Source organism: Lipophrys pholis (genome assembly GCF_963383615.2).
Source record: "Lipophrys pholis genome assembly, chromosome: 4".
Taxonomy (NCBI): Eukaryota; Metazoa; Chordata; class Actinopteri; order Blenniiformes; family Blenniidae; genus Lipophrys; species Lipophrys pholis.
Window position 1 is genome coordinate 31,855,707 of NC_137637.1, and position 23,005 is coordinate 31,878,711.

Here is a 23,005-nt window from a genome sequence, read left to right on the forward strand (position 1 = left end):
ATACCTAAGTAGACGCAGTGTCCAAAACAACAGGCCATCTTTATTAAAGAGGCGCCAAAGTCTAAAAAGACCAAAAATGGGACCTAATAATTCAGAGGGGAAACTGGGAGCAACAGTTAAATTGAACAAGCTGCCCCAATGACAAACCTGGAAATGGTACACGCTTTGTGTCTGAGAGACAACGAGGCACAGCAGGAAGCAGTCGAGGGAAATCAGGGAGGCGAGGCAGCGCAGAGGACGCGAGGACGGAGCAGTGACACACTGAACTAAAAGCAGACAGACGACGACAAAACACCACGGCCATCACAGTTGGACCTTCCATTTACTGACATTTTAGCACAAATAAAATAAGAGGGCATGGACAAGTATAGATATTTTGCTTTGTGCAAACGTTATGTGTCCAGTCGTTCAATATTCACCCCCCAAAAAAATGGATCCGAAGGAAAGTAGGCAAATGAAAAATAACAAGAGGATAAACACTTAAACGGATATTTTCTTCTTCTTTTTTTTTTTTTTAAAGAATTACTCGACTGCTCTATCACTGTAAACCAGCTCACAGAGCACCAGCAGGAGGCATTATGGTTAGAGAACGTAGCTGTGCTGTCGGCGCAGTTTGAAGTCGTATGATTCTGTCCTTTTGCTCAACACATTTTCACTGATATTCACATCTTGTCTGGATGAGCTCGTACTAACAAGTATCACAAAGTATAGAGTATAAATACTCAATTAATCTGCCAGTTAAGAACATCACTTAATACCACAAGTGACCATACTCGGTGCGACGAGTAATTGTCACCTCATCACTAAATGCAGAGTTGTAATGTGTGACGCTACAGCATGATAATCAAACATATTGTGATTCCAGTGACATCCTACTTTGCAGTGTTACACCCTGCACTGGCAGTTTTTCACGAGTTGGTTGGATATTTTAAATTTTTTTCAGTTTCACAAGTGTGATGTCTGCAATTAGCAGAGCAGCTTGCATCCCAAAGTTAATTTTCTGTCCACAACCTCAAGGTCTAATTATTTGCTGCCAGAAATAAGAAAAAAAAATGCTTTACACCAAAAAGCAATTGGTGTCTAACCAGCATGCTCCACTAACCAAGCTCAGCTTTTCACATTTTAACTTGCTGTTTTAATATCTGGTGGCATTTCAATTCCATTATTCTGTAAGCTGTGGTGACATTAGACCCTGGAACACTCCACAGAGCTGTGGGCAACTCCAGAATCAAGAAATCAAGAGTTTTTCTTTGGTCTAAATATTGTTTCATTTCGTTAAGTGTAAAGTTGTTAAATTTGTCAGCCCGTGCCCCTTTGCCTGATGGCTGTTATGAAGCGGAGCTCTCGCTCTGGAGTGTGGCCGCGCTGGAGGCTGTTTAGATGAGACCTCGTTTCTATTACTTTTCATTATCGAGCAACCTCGTAGAAGCAAACCGTGAACGACGCCTTCAAAGGTGTTAATGAAAAGCCGACGCACAACAGCCCCTGGAAGTGGGAGTTGTTCCAGCACTCACCAAGTGGTAATCCACAGTTTAACGCACACCATATGGGAAACCTGCCTTTACTCTACCAGATGCTCATACTCTTATTTGCCATTTTAACTTGTGAGGAGTATCTTAGGATCGACTTGACTTTAGTTGCTTTAAAATGGAGCTTTAGTGAAATACACACAGCCAAAACTGCTAAAATATGAAAATAATGATGACATTTAAATTTACATTAAATTCTTCTCAGGCATTTATTGGAGGGGTCCGCCAAAAGAAGAAGCCTGCCGGAGTTTTATACCTTTACAAACGCATCAATTGGAGTATTGTTTGGTTGGACTTCTTTTTTTTTTTTCAAGAAAGTGGCTTATAGACCCATAAGGACTCGTAAGATATCTGCGTGCCATATGAATTAAGTCCTTATTAATTATTATAGAAAGGTACTTTATCTCTGTGGATGTACCAGTATTTTGAGTTGAAACCATAGTTTCTACTTAATAATTGTAACAAAACCCTAAAAATCACAGACTAAAATCAGTAATCGTCACAATGTTTACCGTCTTGGCCGAGTGCTGCTGTGTTCACAATGAAAAGGTGTTGAGCTGCAAGGCGTTAAGGTGATCCCATGTAGCCTGGTTACCTTTTAAAGTGTTGGATTTCACTGGAAAGCACAAGTGAATAAAAGTGACTGACACATCTGCAGTTAACCTTTTCTAACACTGTCAGGAAAAAGTCAAAGCTGTGCCGGGGCAGGAAAGACCAGACCACTGAGCTCTAACTCCTGCTTCCACCTAAGCATCAATTAAAATCCATGTTGACAAATACAGAATAGGTGATCCCTGACTGACTCATATTTAATAACGAATGATACCATCCTTCCATCATCTCACCTGTAGAGCTGTGGTGGACAGTCCATCACAGAGCTCACATTAACGCCATTGATATCCTCACTTGTTGGTTCATTTGGAGAATCTTGAGATTGATGTGATGATATTGATGTGTGGGTTCATGTGCACCAGGAGAGTTATTTAGTGGCTGAATCCCATAATGCTTTGTGCTCTGGCGTTTCCTGTGACATATTCACATGGCCCCATGTTCAAGATGGATTTGTTAGCCATATTAATCAAGCTTTCTGTGTGTGTGTGTGTGTGTGTGTGTGTGTGTGTGTGTGTGTGTGTGTGTGTGTGTGTGTGTGTGTGTGTGTGTGTGTGTGTGTGTGTGTGTGTGTGTGTGTGTGTGTGTGTGTGTGTGTGTGTGTGTGTGTGTGTGTGTGTGTGTGTGTGTGTGTGTGTGTGTGTGTGTGTGTGTGTGTGTGTGTGTGTGTGTGTGTGTGTGTGTGTGTGTGTGTGTGTGTGTGTGTGTGAGAGGGTTTTTTTTTTTTTTGTTTTTTTTAAAGCAACACCAAAGAAACAGTCTCCTTGTTCAGTATCTGACCTGCAGCAGTGGAAAACAATCCGATGTACCGTTTACATGGACTCTGATCGGGTCATTAACTCTTCCGATCCGATTCGTCAGTGAAAGTCGATCAAATCAGACAGAATTGTTTTCATGATGCAGTTTTAATCGGATCACATTGCGGCTGAAATAACCAGGTGGCTGCTTTTGGTTCTTTGATATAAATTGGAAAACTTTCCTTTCAAACTTCTGATCAGTTAAAACAAACTATCTGAAGATGAAAGCTTTTTCAGGCCTGCTTTCTTTAACCACCATCTCCTCCCATCGTTAACAAACTAAACACTCACTGGATTAATGGAGGGGAAATCTGTTTGCTTGTAGTTTCTTGCACAGAATATATTCACTTCATTATTTTGCTCACTGAATCTGAAATATCTGAGGCGTTTACGAAATACAGAAGATGATCTGAAAGAAAAATGATTGATATGTTCGTCTTCAATTTCCTATTTGCATTTGATCTTTGATTTTTTTTTTTAGGACAAATATTAACTCGATGCTAAACTTGACATAATTCTGAAAGATTTATTTTATTATTCATTCATTCTTACAAACTGATGCAGGTTAAGTATCTCTTAATTTTCAAATTAATGTGCTGTTGCAATTAAAACATTTCCTTTCAAAGCAGTTTTAAGAACTCAAAGATGTCATTACAAAATACAAATAACATATTTTAAAACTAAGCACAATTATACACATTATTAAAAAAGAAGCTCTTCCCTAACACTTGTTAATCTGCATTTCCTGGTGATGAGGTGCAGTTCTTTCATAATTTAAGGCAGTGGTTCACAAACCTTTTCGTCCCCCCCCCCCCCCCCCCCCAACCCCCACCCCACCCAGACACACACATTTTGTTTTTCAAACTACATTGCAGTTTATTTCACACCACAACCTTTTCAACAATTAAAAAACAAAACTAATCTGTAAAAAAAGTGGTTGCAATAAAATAAACTACAACCTCCGTTTAATAGTATTCTTTGCTGTCAGTGTAACTTCAGTCATCTTAACAGTGTAATTATGTTCAGTGTAACTGGATAAGTTTGGGTGTTCTCCCTTTGTTTTGTTGGGTGGGGGCACATTTGGCAATGCTTCATCTTCTGCTTTGTGTTTCCTCGGGAGCCCGGTCAAAAACCTCTCCATTATGTGGACAGTGTCCAAACATTCATATTTTCATTCGTTCAGACCCCCCCACCACTGATTTATTTATTTATTTATTTATTTTTAGACCACCACTGGTTTAACAAGTGAAATGTGTGAGAATGCATGAAAGTGTTGTGAAAATAATAACTTTTCATCGTAACGCACATGCATGTTGCATAATGCATGCTTCATGTTGACACTCAAGCGCCTACTTCACAACTACACTACAATAAATCACACACACACACACACACACACACACACACACACACACACACACACACACACACACACACACACACACACACACACACACACACACACACACACACACACACACACACACACACACACACACACACACACACACAAAACAGCAGTTTCCATAAATTCACTGAGGAAAAACCGAGTGTTGTTTACAAACCCTGTGCTCTTCAGATGTCATGTGCACTGGAAGTGACATTCAGGTCCATGACTGTGAATGATAATGTGACGGATAGCCTTGCTCCTGTCACACAGGGATCAACTCAGCGAGGTCAGTGGAGCATTCAGGCCACTTGAAGCTTCTTTGGTCCACTGATCTGCCCACTCAGCCACCCGCCACACCCACACCCACCTCCCGCATCCAAGCCTCTCTCACTGACCTGATCCACCCCCTGCCTCTGCTCACATGGTGTGGAGATCCCTCCACCGCTCCCCAGCGTAGTTCCCATTCACTGCCACATATATTTTGGTTTCAACACTGATCGAATACGTTTTCCAGTCAAGCCTATCTGAAGTTGTTGGAACAGAGGCGATTATATGTGGAATCACAGTATGTTTATTTTTAGCCGAGCATCATATTTAACACTTCACACGGCACCAGAAGGACGTATTTTATAAAGCTCTTCTCCACACATTTTGGGACCGTGTGTAAATCAAAACTGGCTGTAATATTTTCTCACAGAAGGGGAAAGGCGGGAAAGGTCACCAGGCCAGCATGTAGGAGACAGTTCCCCACCGACACTTAACACCCATGGCGTCACCGATGTTCGCTCATCTAAACTTGATGACCACAAAAGACTGAAACGGAGAAGTTGTACTGATAAAAGCAACTCAGGGAGCATTTTTTTTAAAAACATTGGATCAATTGGAAGCGGGTCAATGATATATCATTGTATATATATAAAAAAAAAATTGTAGAGCGGCAAGAGTTTCACAGATGGATGTCCAGAGGTTCACCAATCAAAAAGGATAAAATGAATGGAGGAAGGAATGAAATCCCTTCAAGAAAAGAAAAATGATGTCAAAGAGTGTGAGGTGTTTACAGAGTTCCTATAAAAAAGGAAGCTTTGCAACTGGTAAACATGGCTCTGCCATTAAATAAAAAAAAAAAAAAGATTTTCATGAAAGGTTTGACTTTTGAACACGAGATATTTTGCTCATCGTCTATCATGAATACGATAACTGTTGATGAAATATGCAACTCAATGTGTTCTGTTTAAATATACTTGTCACACACAGACTGTCTTCATTTCTATCCCTCCACAAATTCTCTTTTAAATAATAGCAAGTGTTCCATGTGCTATTTGAATCCCTTTAGATGGATCTGTTAAGCGGTGATGTAAAACATTATGACCTGTCATTACGTAATATTTTGCTCTTGCATGACGACATTACTGGTACTATGTTGAATAAAAGAGCATATACTGTATATATAACGTCTCAGCAGGTGAGCCTCACAGTTACCACATTTTTTCTTTTTGTTGCTGCCAGCGCCATTTGCACCAGCCATGCTGTGGGCTTTGCATCAGCTTGTTAGTTTATTCATGACCACTGACAGAAGATCTGGTGTGTTTTCTCCCTATTAGGAGAGGGCTTTGTGTTGGATGTAACGAGATGGGGAAGGTTTGACTTTACAATGTGAACCGACAAATGGATGACCAAGCGTCACGGATGTTGGAGAATAACAGAAATAACATACCAAGTCGTGTAGTGAATCACTTTTTCCCCAGATATAATAAATAGCCATGTTACTTTTAATTTAAAAGTCAATTAAATTCCATTTTGTTTTATTTACATGGCGCCAAATACCGTGCAACACAATCAAGACACGACAAGAGTGAAGCCAAACCCTGATAATTACAATAATGCAATAACATTTTAGTTTTCTTTATATGAATAATGAAGGAATCTTGCACTGAATTTTAAGGAATGAATGTTAGATTATTTTGTATATACGTGGCTCAGTTGGTAGAGCGGTTCATTTCTCAATCATAAGGTTGCACGCTCGATTCCCTATCTGTCCTTGAGCAAGACACTGAACCCCAAATTGCTCCATATAGATGGATTGAACACCTTGCATGGCAGCTGCCTCCATCGGTGTGTGAATGTGTGTGGGTGAATGGGAATAACGGTGCAGAGCACTTTGGGGACTGCTCAAGTGCTTGAAAAGAGCTATTCAAGTGAAATCCATTTACCATTTTACCTTTCACAAGCAGGTTTGGTGTTTAGTATTTTCACCTCACGATCAAAATGTCCCTGAGTGCGGGCTTGCAGGACTTTCTGTGTGGAGTTTTCATGTTCTCCACTTATTTATTTCCTTTCAGCAGTCCAATATATACGAGTTTGAGGTTAATTGGTGCTTCTAAACGGCCCTGTGTGTAAATGTGATGGTCTGGATGCTTGTCTGTCTCTTTGTCTTTGCCCTGTGCTGGATCTGACCGGGGTTTACCCCTCAGCTCTGAATTGGATACGCTACACAAAAGATGATTGGATATAATTACATTTAAAAGTTTAAAATTGACTGAGGAAGGAAAACATTCATAAATCTTGCTCCACGCTGTCTTTGCACTCGGAAATCTCAGCACGCATCACAAGTTGTTGGAGAAAACACAAGCGGCCAGCCACAGTTCATGCGGGTCCCACGCGTTATCTCCACAGCCCCGATGTGTAATTACATTTTCAAGGAGGCGCAACCCTCTACAGGGTGGCCTTCAGCGTGGCTTTGCAGCGACGGACGTATCTACAGTGCAGAATGTCTCTTTAAAGAACATGTGTGAATGACGTTTGTGCCCAGAAAAAAAACTAAATAAAAAGAAAAACCCTCTGTTACTGTTCTAAACCCAAAAGTAGTGGTCGAACTGTCCGTTTGACAAAGAGTTGCTTGATTGGAGCTGCAGGGTTTGATTGTTTTCCCCCTGATATGAAGTCTGTAGCTCTGATTGTCACCCTTCACACAACACACCGCTTTGCAGTGATTGTGCCCCTGTGGGATTTAAAGTTAATTATGCTAATTATCCTTTCTATGCACTTCGTTAGAACACATTGAAACTTAACTTGCTCAAACTTTGCTGCATTTTCCTCAGTTTCAGTCCAATAATGGATCAACTGTCAGTCAGATGTACGGGGAGACTGATGCCTGAAGTCACCACTAAACTAAAAAAATGAAAACTAACTTCCAGCCCCCAGAAACACTAAAGACATACCTATTAAGTACCTTTGATCTAAATGGGAATTTTCCTCTCTGTTGACGGAATACATTTGCCTCAGGGGTTCGGTGGAAAACTAAAATATACATTTTTAGTGTTTTATTTAATTCCTATTCTGCCTCCATCACACATATGCTCACTTTGTGGCTGTAAATTAATCAACCATAGCTTGTGGCTACATTTATATTGGTTTTTATTTTTGGTTTTTATTTGAATTTTCCATGCATTAATTTCGAATGAAATGAGAGACTATGCTTTACTGTAAATTCTACAGTATGCAATTTTACATGCTTTTCTTCCTCGCCCATGGAACTCCAGCAGTCGATTGTTTGCGCTTCCAGGGATAAATCATTTTTCCTCCACTCAGCTGACGGCTTACATCGCAATAAATTGGAATTGTGATTTATTTATTTATTTATTTATTTATTTCCACCTCTTGTTCAAGTTTCAGTGCATGCTCGATCTTCGACCCGGACTCATATTCTCTGACAACGCAGAGTAAATCCCCCCGCTCTTCCTCTGTTGTATGTTTTAGCCGTGTGCAGCACAACAATGTGAGCCTTTGGATGAAGTTCCACACTCATACAGTATTTCTTAATGCTCAGCTGCTTCTTCATTACGGTTCGTGACACTTTCAAGGTGATTGCTGACAGCTGTACATTGTCGTGGTTATTGTTTCAATTTATTTTTTTATTTTTTCAGTTTTTTTTCTCTTTGATTGTCGTGTTGGAAGAAGTCTCTGCACTGCAGATCACAGCCGCCACTGAAGATATAAAATCTTTGAGGTTTATCACTGTTCTTCACCTTTTAAGTTTTAATGAGCGTTGCTTTGCAGAGATTGTCGGTACCGCGAGAGGATGTCTGTTCCCCACAAAGCCTCCAATATTTTATTCATTTAAAATTTCTTGTATGGAAAATGAATGGACACTACGAATGCATTATAATATATATATATATTTTAAGCAAATTGTTCCGATATCTACACATACGTGTTCACAGAAATATGTGACTGCCTCCTGAAATTATGCTCACCCACCAGGAGGTGAAGACATCAAATACAAAATATTCACGCGTTCACCGTTGGAAATATTAGTCTATCTTTCAACTGGGCCTTGTAAAACTCACTGTACACATGAATCTGACTTTATTTCACTCAGTGACACATTGGGAATTTGATGCATTACTTTATAGTCCTGTCAGATATTCATCTTCAACCATAATATAGTGCATCCATAGATAACTTTGAAATTCAAGATTTGTCCAGAATTGTAACATTTTAATATGACATTCATTTTCCAGTATTCATAACCTCGACACTGATATTCAATTTAACACTCGTTTGTTTGGGGTTTGGGGCAATTCTGCACATGGACTTTGAAATCACCAATTTATAACTTTGTCTAATTATCATATCGAACTGTAAAACGCTGTCGTGATGGGATGTGAAGCCGCTCAGCCCGCTGTACTTTTCTTTTAGTGCGAAAACCTCAGATTACTCCAAGATCTTATCCCTTTGCCATATTTCTGTCTCATAACGTAGCAATCAGCCTCCTTGTGTTGAATGTCGGGTTCTTGGCATCTTCATCCTCCTCCTCATCAGGTCTGTTGCTAATGACATGCTGGCTTAATGTTTAGCGCTATTGATTTGGGGAGAGTGTTGTGTGGAAACACAAAGACGAAAGGTCAACAGACTGGCACACATAGGTATGGAATTGATCTTATTAACCTGCAAGGGACAAACTGAAAAACACAGAGGAGTCAAGTGGTCGGCTTGCTTGTATGATCTCATCCAATTAAAGAACAGAAGACCTTTAACTCACAGGAGCTTCTAATTAACAACACTGCAGTGTCTATTTTCAGGTTTGAGTTGGAGTTGCAGCTCAAGGTGTCGTAGCTGGTATCACATTTACAACCAGCGGAATGTGGGACATGTATGATTCACTACAATAGAGCCTCCATGCACACATGCAGAAAGGAGGGGGTCGAAATGCCAGCGCTCTTAACAATTCAATTATGTGAATGCAATCAGATGTATTGAAGGTAGAAGAGGTGTTAAAGCCCTTGATAATTCTGAAGGAAATGTGTATTTATCTGTTACCTGATCTATTTCTGCTGCTATTCTGTAGCACATTTTGCTGACATTATATGATTTTGTGACAGAATTCTACTTTAATTAAAACATTTTGAGATGAATATTTTGATGTCATTCTACATGCATATGATTCATCAGTTTGCTGCAAAATAAAGGGACTCTTTTGAGGAACGGGATATTCATTCTGGACTAAAATCACAGCACAGCTCTACAGCCATTTTTGGTTGAGTCCCAGACCTGCATTTTTTTTTTTTTTTTTTTTTTTTGGGCGGTCTTGCTTTTCTCATGTGGTGTTTGTTTATGGAAGTCCTCTCACCATCTGTCCTCCCCCTCCCTTTCTTTCATCACTGCTCTAGGTGCAGACTCCAACAGCGAGTGCAGCTCAGGGAGTGGGGTTCTCCTGTCAAGCAGCAGAGAGACGTCGCCGGCGGCGTCCTCGGTCCACGCCACGCCCGTGCGGGTTCAAGAGGACGAGGATTACGCAGGGAGAAGCTCGTGTAAAGAGCCGGACTGGGATCCGGAAGAGGGAGACGAGACACTTGACAGAGACTCGGAAGAGCGCAAGAGCCGCGAGGATCCCACTCAAGAGTGGTGGGGTGTTGTTGGTGGAGAGGAATAGATGTTTAAAACATAGTGTGCTTTCATATCTTATAGATGTTGCTGGTTATAGTTAATATTTTTGCCCCAAAAGATTCATGAAAATATCAAAACGAACAAAGCCGTAGAGAGACCTTCCTACCTCCAAAACACCCTGTTTGTTGCTAAATATCGTCAAAACTTTTATCGTTCAGACTAAATAATTTTCCTCCAATTGCTGTGTTGAAATTGTATATGTTAATCTGTGCATCTTTGGAGAATACTTTAAGCTGCAACCGGTCCACATGAAGAGTGGAAACTTCCTCGGCACCATGGTGTAGTGGCTAGCACTCTCACAACGTGAAAATCCCCGGTTCGAGCCCAGTTAAGTCTAAGTGGTGCCTCTAAAGATAGTTCTGTGATCGTATGATTGCTCTGTGATCGACTCCATTGCCCGCAGGATGGATGGATTTCCTGATTTGCTCAAGACACAGGAACCCTTTGTCCACGTCAATGTTTTTTTTGGTGTTGCTGTTAGAATAACACAGTCCTGTTACACAACCAATACTTGTTCGTGGGATCATTTGTTTTATTGATAAAATGTGTCGGTATCCTCTATTTTCACAGTTTTAAAGGGAAAGCTTTTTTATTTTTGTTTTGAAGTTTGTGTCAATTGAAAGAACAAAACGGCTCACTAGAAATCCTAAGAGCTTGTTCAGGTAGCCTGAGTTCACTTGAAACACGTTTGTCTCCGCGATGCTGTCAAACTGATGAGACGACTGAAGGAAGTATTTGATAACTGAAGCAGTTTTGAATGTCTTCCACTTTAAATATTTTATACCTCCTGCTAAAAGTGTCCATAGTTGTTTTGAGAGTGATCAAGTTGTTTGGCGAGATGCCTTTACTTGTCTGTGTCTGAAGTCAGCCGTTGTTTGTTCTAACGAAGTGCTGTGCCAGAACTGTTGGTACTTGAACGGCATGCTGTAAAGATCCTTGAGAACATAATATGGTAGAAACTTTCTAAAACTTCACTTCACTCAAGGTGCAGTAAACGGAGGAGGAGTGAACCAAGGCGGTGCCTTTTGTGTTAAGATTCACAGCGCATGTGTTCAGACCAAATCAACTTCATTCGAGGTAAACGTAGAAGCAAATTTCGACAGACGCTCGGCTGTACTTCAGTGTCGCCTGCAGACACTTGTCCGTTTGGTACTCTCCTGCCCTTCGGCGAATAAAGTGCCTTCTGTCGAAGCACCTGCTGCCCTTCTTCTGAACCCTGGTTTCTCCGGGACGTCACCGAGTCCCTGCTGCATTTAGTGGCTGTTGACTGACCACTTCTCGTGCCTCAGCAATAAGAAACTCCATCAGCACACCTGGAAACAGCTGTCCACTGTAGAATTTCTGTTTGTTCAGTTTTTATGTTTTGCACCACAGTGTAAGACTGTTTGTTTGTTTTTTTTTAAACTTGATCAACCATGCCTCATTAGTATTGCTGTTCTGTGTTTAAACTAAAATGGTTTGCTCTGATCATAATAGAAAATCCAGTGTAAACCAGATGATAATCACATTTCAGGACCATGGCTTGTTTACAAAAGGCTGTAATGTCTTTAAATAAAAACTTTAAAAAAAACACTGAACTTTTTCAACCCCACACTGTGATCAGTATATTTTCTTAAATTTTTTTTTGATGTTTCACAAAGTGTTTTGCCCCGACTGAATTATAGCTCAGTTTGTGATGTACAATTGAAAAATATACTTCAATTCCCCCCAAAATAATGGTAGAAGTACTTTTACAGCTCATTTTACCATTTAGCCAGTTTAATTTGCTCAGTCTCACACACACACACACACACACACCATGCAGCTGACAGCTGCCATGCAAGGTACTCACACACCATTGAGGACGACTTGGGGTAGCCCCAGCACCCCCATAGTGTGAACTACAGTCTTCCTCTGGTCGTCCGACCACTTTTGAGATTGAAGAAATGATCATTGTGAGTGCGCGGCAACGACAAATGGGCTGACCATTGATATTCATTTCACTGAGCGCAAGGCTCTGCGACTTCATCTTATTTTTCCAGACACTTCACATCTGGCACTCCAGTCTTCTCAAATTATTCCGACGTCGCACCCCAAGCTCCTTCATTTTCTGTCCAGCAATCAGATTCTGTTATTTCACTTTTTCAAGCCTTTTCCCATCTGCTGTCTCTTTGCACAGGCTAAGTCCTGTTTGGTGTTTTCACAGTTTGTGTTTTTTTTTGTCTTTGTCTCTGGAATAAATATGTGAGCTGCAGCCTCAAACACCACCTGATGACCCACGTCTAGTGATATCCCCCCATCTTTCATCTTTCAACAGACGAGATCCTGTTGAGCAGGCCAGTCTCACTCGGAGTGGCCACAGTTTGTGTGTGTTTGTGAGCATTGAGCCAAGTGAGGGATGAGCCATGCAGGCCGGGTTTTCGGCAAGCAGCCATTAGTTTGTTGTTGTTTTTGAGAAGGTTCTGATCTCAAGCGTGCGCATTTAACACTCTCCAGATTTGCATTGCTTTTGCAGAAGAGTAATACTGTGCACTAGCATATGTAAGATCTCCACTTTATTTCATTAATTGACAGAACGGCAACCTGTGCAGCAGTTCTGCACAAGCTGCAGTGCAGAACTGCACTACCCACAGCTTGCAGGCTATTGACCACCTTCCCGATCTCTTATTGGCTAAAACAAAACACTGTGAGGCCAAACACTCACGGAGACACTCACCAACTTACGCCCAAAGCTACGTTGGCACTTTTCCCAATTCTGCTGAAGGTGAATATGGTTCTGTTTGAAATGTGCAAGGGAGAGAAGGAAGTGCCTTCCCAAGTATTCATAGGAAGAACATGCAAACTCTTCATTGAGGGAAAGTGTCTGAAATCCTAAGGTGCGAGTGCGCATCTCGAGACCGTGCAGCCCACCAAACTGTTATGTGTTTCATATTTAAATTCCTTGCAAAAGCAACAGGTTTCCCTCATGCTTTGAGTAATATTTCCAGCATTTGTCTCCATTTGGTTACCACCCTAAACATGTAAAATAGACTTTACTCATATGGCACTTGAAACAGCTTTAGGAGTCTCAACATATTTTAAACATTCACATGTGGACAGGAACGGCTGCAACTCCTGACCTGAACCAGCTCAAGATGGACTGGAGAGAGTTTGGACTGCAACTTTAAAAGAAAAGCAACTAACCAGGGCTCAACATGAGAATTCCTTTATCACTGTAGGGGGGAAAGAAACATCGCAGGTGGCAAACACAGGGCCGAGTAGCTTGCTGCCTTGAAGAATCTTTGAAGATTACCTCAATATTGCTCAATGATCCTATACAATAGAAGCAAAAAAGGCAAATTTCTGAATGAGTCGCTGTGTCCAAACTTTGGTACTGTAACAGTGGCAATGCATTTTATGACAACACATCTCATATTGAGGGTGTGAGTCATCCTGCAAAGAGACTGTACCTGTGAAAACCTGCAGAAGATTTGTTTTTTAATAACCCCGGTAAAGCTGTTGTAAATCCATGAATAATAGCAGACAGTGCTTGAAAAAAAAAAAGTAGTTTTAGAATAGGTGTAAATTCTTTACAGCTACTATAGGCACGTCATTCAGATTCACACTGACTCATACCTGACTGAGGATCTTGAGTGCAACTGGGAGCTGTTTTAAAGCAGCAGGTTTATTGAGTTATTTTTTGTGGGGGAACTGAAACTTGGAACAAATCTTAGACTCTGGCTGATTTCATCCAGATAAACCAGTAAATCTCCTTTGAAATTCAGGCTGCATTAGTCCCTTCTTTGAGAAGGTCTTTCTTCCTGCATTCTGCATTCACAACACATTTTCAGACGTTATCTGTCAGTGTTTCCTCTGAGCATAAGAATAATGCGCTCATGAAAATCGTGAGGGTTAATTACAGGGATTTTGTTGACAAGCACTCGTTAAGCGGCTGTACACTCCTGCTTTACTCCTCAGGAACATGGAAATACACACAATAAAAAGAAAAGAAAGCAACAAACATTAACGTCCTGCACTCATTCACTAATTTACAGTAATGTGAAGTGACCTCAGGGAATTAATTGGCTGAATGCTGAGCTTTTACATAACAAATGTTCAACAAATAAAATGATCTATAGGGTGTGTTTACATTTTTAATCTAAATGCTGATTACTCTGAAGATGGGTTTGAGTTCCCAATGGAGAGAGTTAAATGAGATGGATGAGCTTTAAGAGTAAGTGCTGAGATGTTTTCCCTCTGTATAATTACAAACGCTTTCTGTAAGGAGTCTTTCGCATGAGCAAAATGCATCCATGTAAGACCAAGAGCTGAACTTGTTTATTGGGCAGACAGATGAGGCACAGAATCCTTTAAACATGGTCACAGGACGCGTTGCAGTAATGAGCTCGGTGTATAAAAACTTTGCATTTGAAGTTGGGGAAAGACCCTGTTTCATGCTCATGTGGCAGTATGAAAGGATCATTCCAGATAACTACAACATTTCACTTTCACTTTCCAGAACGGTGATTTATTTTGGTCAAAAAACTTTGTTCACACAGAAGTACTTACAGATTATTACGCAATCTTCCAGATAGAAAAAAAAACCAAAACATATTTTGGAGAAAAATCTATGAATAATACTCCGAACTGCCAGTGGTACAAAGCAAGAGCCTCTACAAATACAGCTGGAGCTCTGCGTGAACTGCTTGTGTAAAGAGGGATCGGTCTTCTCACGTCAAGCGTTCTCACTTTGTCTTTTTTCCCACAATAGGATGGGTTTGAATGACCAGACAATCCTAATAGCTTGTGAGGGATTGACCCTCCGTTTAATCCTTTATGGGCATCATAAAGGCAGAATATCCATCATAAATTAAGATACCTAAAGAACACATCACTTTTCTAACAGAAGCACACATGTTGCAGGATATTAGAACCATGTAGTGGTTCTACTCAGACAGCTGGACTGTGAAAGCTTTTCAAACACCTTCAGGGAAAATTTTAATCTATTAAATCTTTTTTTATATAATTTGTGAAATACAATACAATACCTTACCTACCTACCTACCCACCTACCCACCTACCCACCTACCCACCTACCCACCTACCCACCTACCTACCTACTTGTGTAGTGATTACTCTTCTCGCCTCATAGTGACAAAATTCCTGTTTCGAATCTCTGAGTATAGATTCTTTATTAAGTCTGCATATTATCAGTGAGTGAGTGAGTGAGTGAGTGAGTGAGTGAGTGAGTGAGTGAGTGAGTGAGTGAGTGAGTGAGTGAGTGAGTGAGTGAGTGAGTGAGTGAGTGAGTGAGTGAGTGATTGAGATCTGAGTTGGATAGAGTGTTACAGAAGGAGGATGGGTTGGAACCTCATGAAGTGGTTCGTAGCACTAGTGGAGTTGGACGACCCCAGTTGGATTTCCAGGCCGTTTTGTGTCTGCATGTTCTTCCTCTGTGTGACTTTACTCCAGGAACGTTGTTCTCACAATCCGAACACATGCTTATCAGTTGAATTGATGCCCATGAGGATCAGCTCTGTCTCTAATGTAACAAACGTGACAGACGAGAACATGAATGGATTGATTGGACCTGAGCTTTGGCTCTGCTGCGATTGAATACATTTTGGGGAAACTTTGGTTTTAAAGCTTAGTCGGGGGGGGCGATTTAAAACCATGACTCAGCTGAGGCGCAAGCAATCAGATCAGAGGAAATTGGTTTACCTCCTCTCTTTGTGGACTCTGATGCATTTGTAAGTTATTTGTTCAAGTGATGAGATCAAATGTTTTCACACTTTGGGATGTCAATAAAAGCTGATATCCCACATTGGAGGAAACATAATTGGGGATTGAGTTATCAGATTACCACAAAAAGTGCCACAGTCTGACTGAAGTGCACAGAACGCTTGCTGGGAGCACTTTGCTTCTGTCCTCTCTGTAATTTGGCTCGACATTAATTGGCATGTTCCTATCTAAACTCTGCCTAACACCCACTGCCCGCAACTATTGCAATGTAAACCACAATTCTATTCCAGGAGAAAATTGGTCCCTTTGTGTTAGCTAAGGGAATTATGCAACATGCAGCACCCGCTCGTCATTTTAATTGCCACTGTACACAGGAAAAAAACGGTTCTCCTTCCCCCAACCCCTAACTGCAGAGCTGTTCTGGAAATGAAACATTTGGAAATGGGTGAGATGTGTTTTGTGTGTCTGTGTGTGGGAGGGAGGAGAGGAGGGTGGCGATGGCAAACACTTCCATAAAACTAAGTTCATAGGAACTTTGCAAGGCTTCCTGGACACTTGTGATGTCAGGCTGGCTGTGCAGTGGGGAACAGTGGACACAGAAGCCAAATTGTGCAACACATCCTCACTAATTACCCAACAGGAATGTTGCTGATGTAATGTGGTGTTGGATGAGGGAAAGGTGCACAGTTTATACCATGAAAAGGGTTTTTTACTGCGAGTTGTTAAACCGCAGAACTTAATATAAAGTTTGCCTTAATTGCCAGTGAGACTTTAAAGTTTGTTGCAAAGCTTTCAGGAGCCTAGTTAGTGGCATGAATAGGTACAGAAGGACAAAATTGTAAAGGAATAAAAACATGTAGATAATAATACCTAATTAACTGTGGACTAAATAATATAAACTCTTGCTTTAGTGAGTTTGAGTGTCATCTTTTTTCTTTTCTCGTGAAAAACAAATTGTGCATCTTGCCTTTTGAGTTTGTGAAGAGCCGTGCCTCTCAACTGGAGTGTGATTCACTTTTAATGAGATGGAGGTGAATAGAGGAGCTGGCCAGCCTTCACAGAGTGGTTGGGAAAAAAAAGAAGAAGAAAGAAGTTGATGTTCGGTTCTCTTTTCTAAATTTAGCCAGAGAGAGGCAGCATCTTGTATAATCTATCTGGAAAAGGATTTTGATTGTTAAAAGTTAAACTGACACCATACAAGCTGATCAGCTCCTCTGAGAATTTTACGCATGAGAGTCACCTGAGAGTTTTCATTTATTTATTTATTTATTTTAATTACCCCTGCATGCTAAACAGCTCGCATTGTTTCATGAATTGGGTTCAGTTGTTTGCCATCAGTTCCCATCGTTGCCGTAACTCACTTCGCTGCCATGCAAACACGCGCTGCGTGAGGCATCGTCAGGTTAGCTCGAGGCAGGCGCGCGCTCATAACGGCGGCGGAGGTGCGCGCGGAGCGGAGCGGCAGCGTATTGCGGGATTTCTCACCTCCTCCTGCTCTCAACTTCAATTCATTAACTTTCCGAAGAAACGCGGCAGCGCGTATGAAACGCAAACCGGAGAAGAAAAACGCGGGGGGGTTGAGTTTAATTTAGATCCACCTGCCTGCCAGGTCAGCTCGCGGCTCCAAACAGGGATAACCCCCCCTTCCCCCCACCTCACCCCCCCACCCTGCACCCCCCACCACCACCACCACCACTCCTTGAGCCTCGCGCGCCCGTGGACGTGGGAGCAGGCGGTGGGCTTGTCGGTGGGCTCGTGCTCGCGGTGGCTGGCAGGCGCAAGTTGGAGGGCATCCGAGAGGAGTTACCAAGTCCTGCCAATGTGAGCAAGACTTTTTCAGAACCAAGGACAGAGTCGAAGCGCTGAGTGGCAAACATGCTGAAAGTGAGCAACATCTGGAGTCTGCTCGTCTCCTGAACGCCTTCACGCGCTCTGTCCGCCCGAGAGCAGCGCGCGGACCTGCCGAGACACATCTGGCCAACACACACACGCACACAGGTGAGAAACACTCTTTACTTTGACCTGGCGAACTTAGTTTATACGTATATATTTTTTACTTCTGTTTAAAAAGAAAATCCTGCAATATTTGTTTTCCATTAGAATCCAGATCTATTATTATAATCTCTTCTGAGCAGATCACTTTATTTTCCCCAAGACTTCTCGTCATCCCATTTGACATTTCAGACAAAAGAAAGTCTCATAGGAAATTGAAAGCGCAGTTTGCTTTGTGGCTTTTTCAAATAAACATATCACCTATTATTAGACGAAACAGTGAGCTTGGGCTACCAAGAGATGATGCTTACAGCTGTTTTGCAACCGTCTCATGTAAATGATATCATTTAGGTGTATATACAAACCAATCAGAGCATTTGTTTTCATAAAACGTCCCCATCATCCTATAATTGACTCCCGTTGTGCAAAGTAACCCAGCTGTGCAAATTATAAAGCAAAGTATTGCCTGAGTGATAAATGTGAGGAACCTGCTCTGCTTGTGGAACAATGCATGATGGCATACATCCTGCTGTTGTCAGTGGGTCAGACAGGGTGTGATGCAGCAGCGGGAGTTCTCTCCTGTCTGAAAGGATGCTTTATTATTGTAGACACCTCCACACAATCTTGATGGATGTAATTATCATCCTATTAGATGATGCCACCATGATAACTAACTGGTAATGGGCAAAGACAAGGTGTGGTAGGAGGTCTTAATCCGACAACTACACTTTATATCCCAGTGCTTGTTGTACTATTTTCTGAATAGAAATCCGGGTGGGATGCTTGCACTGGAAAAATCTAGTTGTTTTTTTGTTTTTTTGTGTGCTGACAACCAGATTCCCTTGTGCTCTTTTTATGAAAATGATGCATTTGATCTATGCTGAAACTCACAATCAGTTGGCTGCTGGCCACCACAGAGGCATCCTAATTCCTTCAGCTGACAAGTCCAGGTGGAGGGATAAACTGAGTCCCCGCCGGAGATTATATAATGATGGAAATCATTAGATGAGTTATGCAGGATGCCGTTTTTCCCTTTTCTTTTCGTATTTCATTAGTCACATGAAAGTCCTTTGCATTAAATTGGAGCATTTGTCTTTTGACTAATTAGTTCAGCTTTCCAGTACAATGCAAAAGTCTGTTGTCGTGTGGCACAGTTCTAATCTGTATTTCACACAAGTAGAAAAGAACGACACTTTATCTCTGATCTATAATCATTGGATAGCAGTATTTTAAATGTCAAAGGACATTTAAGTGCTGTGATCAAACTGACATTACCCAACAGGCTTAATGATTCATGTGTAGTGGATTAAGGTCTAAATTAAATGTCATTTCATGTACTTTCAAGTGATAGTGTTAACCCTTCATAGGGTGCTCACCAAAACACGAATGTATTTTAAAATTACACAATGAAATCTCTTGCACAGTGTGTAGAACTTACCAAAATGAGATATTTTACCATGAAGTAAACAATTCTCTAAATTTGCTTTAGCCTCCATCAAAGATTGCAGATACAATTACAAACAAATTACACTCAGTCTGACTCAGAAGATGGTCGAAAATCACACATATCTCAATAATCGGTGCAACAATTTTTCGCAAGTTATTGTAATTCATTTTGTTTGTTAGTTTAAAAGAAAATATAAAGAGATGCATAAGTTACCAAATAGGATCACTTGCCCAATAAACCATGAAATTAGCAGAAGAGCTGGTTGAGAAAAGAATTAAAGTGTATATAGAGTTAAACCAATAGGACTGATTGAATTATATATAAAAAAAAATAAAGTTACTTAATTTCACTCCTGATTAAAAACAATAAATCATCCATGTGTTCATTTGTTTTCCTCGACCCCACATTTTCGTGTCATTTCTCAGACCAAACACCATATTTATCTTTGGCTAAATGTACGAGCGTCAATCACAAAGGTACGCGCAACGCTGCAGTGACACACATATTTACATACGAGCTTCGGCTGGTTTAGGAATAAGGACAATAACGAATGGGACTGTCAAAGCATCTTTATGCAAATGTCGGAGAAATCCTCTCTTTGCTGGGCAGCAGCAGTAATGCATTAGCTGATGGTTCAAAGCCAAGTAAAGCACACTGCCTTTTCTTTTTGAACTTGCCTTTCAGAGGGAATATTGTACACAGACAGCTGGGGAGCGAGTGACTCTCTTGGCTGCTGAGTGTGAGCGTGACAGCCGTTTCATGATAGTTTTTAATGATGTGATCGAGGCCTGATAAAAGCTACTTTAGTACTTTGCAGGGGCTGAGGTTTAGTGCTCATGTAAACCGATAACGCTGCCCCAGTTTAATAAGCATTTCAAATAATTGGGAGGAAATATAGTTTTGATGGCTGATTTTTCATGTCCACTTCAGCCTCGTCAGTATTTTGTTTGCAGTTATCGAAGGCTTAAGAGGCTCCTCTGGACCTCCAACCTCACTTTAGCCCGGTTTGTCTCGGTCTGCTTAATTGGCTCTTCCTCATTGCACGATGAATTCCCACTTTGACCGAGTGTTTGGAACGAGAGCCCCCCCCCCCCCCCCCCCCCTCCCCCCCCCCCCCCCCCCCCTCCCCCGTCCACGTCAACAGACACCAAAGAAGAGCAATTAGACTCATAATGCTGAACTCTTGGAGTTACTTTCCCACCTTGCTTCGAATATTAACATAAATGAGGTGCAGCAGTACCAAGCGCTCATTGTTCTGCACACACAGCATATCTGAGGACATTTTTACATTACATTACAACTTCATACATTACCGCATGCAATCCTCTCTGAGGGATGAGAGGGTGGCACATTCATCACTGCACACCCACAGCTTGATGTAATATTTATCCGGGGAGAAATTCAGCATTCATTACACTCTTACCTGCTCATTTTTTCCCCCCCGCTCTTTGCTGCACGCACTGCTCCCGGGATGTCACGGGATATACTTCACTGTCCCTGTAAAGGAATCCTCACATAGATAAATCACATCAGAGTGTTTTTGCGTCGCTGCCGGAGCTGGGGTTTCTTTGTAACCAGCCCCTTCCTGGTGAAGGTGTCGTGCCTCTGTGAGCACAGGAAACAATGCCAAATCAGATTGAATATGTCCGTTAGGAGCACCGCTAATAATAGAACTGACAATGCATTTGTGTCTGCAAGTGACACATTTTTATGTAATATTGTAATGTCGGTAACAACGCTGCGTGGCAGAAGGGTAAAAGTCAGTTGTAAGCCTCCCGCAGTTTCTTAAAGGAGAGGGGAGCGGCAGCACATCAAATAGTCCAAACTACAGCCAAGCTCCGTGGGCTTGCCAGTGTGACTCCTCTAAAATCTCAACATGGATTAAAAGAAATGCTAAACAGGCTCATGGACGGTTTCTGCTGATATTCTGTGCCATTTCTGCACTCCTCTGACTTTGAAATCATTGTGACTAATACTGCTGATATATTCTATGATAAAAATGTCGATAGCAATCCTGAAAAGGCTTTAAGCCGTGAGTCATTCGAAGGACGTGATCACTGTGTGAACCTACTTAAATCAATGTGTTTTCTGCTGAACTTGTTTGATGATGTGACCAATCATTCGGTTGGAGAGATACAACACTGTTTTTTCTCTCTAACAGCACCGGGATTGAACCTGCCCGCCTCCCTAATGACACATTATAATAACTCCTCATGAGATCCAAACCTGTAACCTCAACATGATAGCAATCTATATTAGCATACATGTTTCACTGCCCACTTCCCTGCAGTCCAGCCCTTATTTTTCATTTATTTTTTTTATTTTTTTTACCCATCAGGTTTCCATGGCAACCCCAGCCATTGAGGAGTACCACCGTCTATGTGATATCTCAGCTGTAAGCCTGGAAATTATGCTTCACTCGAGAGGTGCCTTAAATATCTATAAATGTTTGATGCGGCCTCTCTGTGACGGTAACTCTGGGTTTGTCAAGGCTCAGTTTTAGCCGTTTGACAAAACAGTGTCTGGTTTAGGCTGTCCAATAAAACCAATATTTGTCTGTTTGATTCCTACATGTGGCAATAAGCTGGGAACAAGCCTTGCAGTTTACTAAGACTGAAGAGAAAACGGATTAAAACCGAAAAAGATCATGAGTTGCAAAACTGAAGACATAAGAAAGTTTGCCTAATATATTGGGGCTGTTATAGAGGTCAGGCAAATTTAATTCTCACTACCATCAGGCAACATCATGACGGATCACTTCAACCCAGGGCTGGGTGATTTGGCCTGAAAACAGATATCTCCAATTTTATCATGAAAAATTTGAGTTTCAATTAAATTTTTGATTTTCTTTCTTAATGCACTTAAAAATGACTGCAGACATCAGATATGTTGTTTAAAAGGGCATTTTTATTGCTGTGATTGTCCTCAGAGTTAAAATGCATTTAAACAATCCCAAAATCAAGAGTAAAAGAGGCGCTGTCATTCAACCCAGGTTTAAATAAAAGTGCAACAGGAACTATGGAAACACACAAGGAATGATAGAATGGAGTGTGAAAAATGGCAAAAAAAACTGTGGGGAGAAAAAATTTATTTTTTAGCTACAAATTTGATTAACCGACTAAATCATTCTTTTGTCCAGCCCTTCTTCAACCACAAGGACATTTATTTGACAGTTAGACAGACAATAACTAGTTTCTACTAGAGGGCATAAGTAGTTTTATAGGTACCCAGCTCGGATATAGACGGAGAATCAGACAGACTGACAGGCAGATAGGATCTCCACTCATAATAAACGGCAGAACTAGAATAAAAATAGCTGAACAAAATCAAAATGCTGACCAAGACCCCGAAGGAGAATAAAAAAAAGCCCAGACTATCTGATAAAATCTGGTGAGGTGGTGCAATAAAGGCAAAGCTTAGGTTCAGGTCTCATTCATGATTAACTGGCTAAATTACCTTTTCCTTTCATTCACTCAGGTAATATCAGACATGCTGCACTCTCCGACAGAATACCTGAAAGTAATCTCCCTCCAGAGTGTGTGAACCTCTGCTCCTCTCGACTTCAACCAGCTACACTTTGCCACCTGATCCTGCC

The 23,005-nt window shown here is 41.2% G+C and overlaps 1 protein-coding gene across 1 annotated transcript in view; it reads left to right on the forward strand.

Moving 5' to 3' along the window:
* tex264b (testis expressed 264, ER-phagy receptor b) overlaps positions 1-11,861 on the forward strand; it is a 38,517-nt gene extending 26,656 nt beyond the window's left edge. Inside the window, exon 4 of the mRNA XM_080462478.1 lies at positions 9,995-11,861. Within this exon, the coding sequence (XP_080318604.1) occupies positions 9,995-10,257 (263 nt within the window). The 3' untranslated portion in view covers positions 10,258-11,861. The remainder of the gene's footprint in view (positions 1-9,994) is intronic.
* Positions 11,862-23,005: the final 11,144 nt, after the last annotated feature.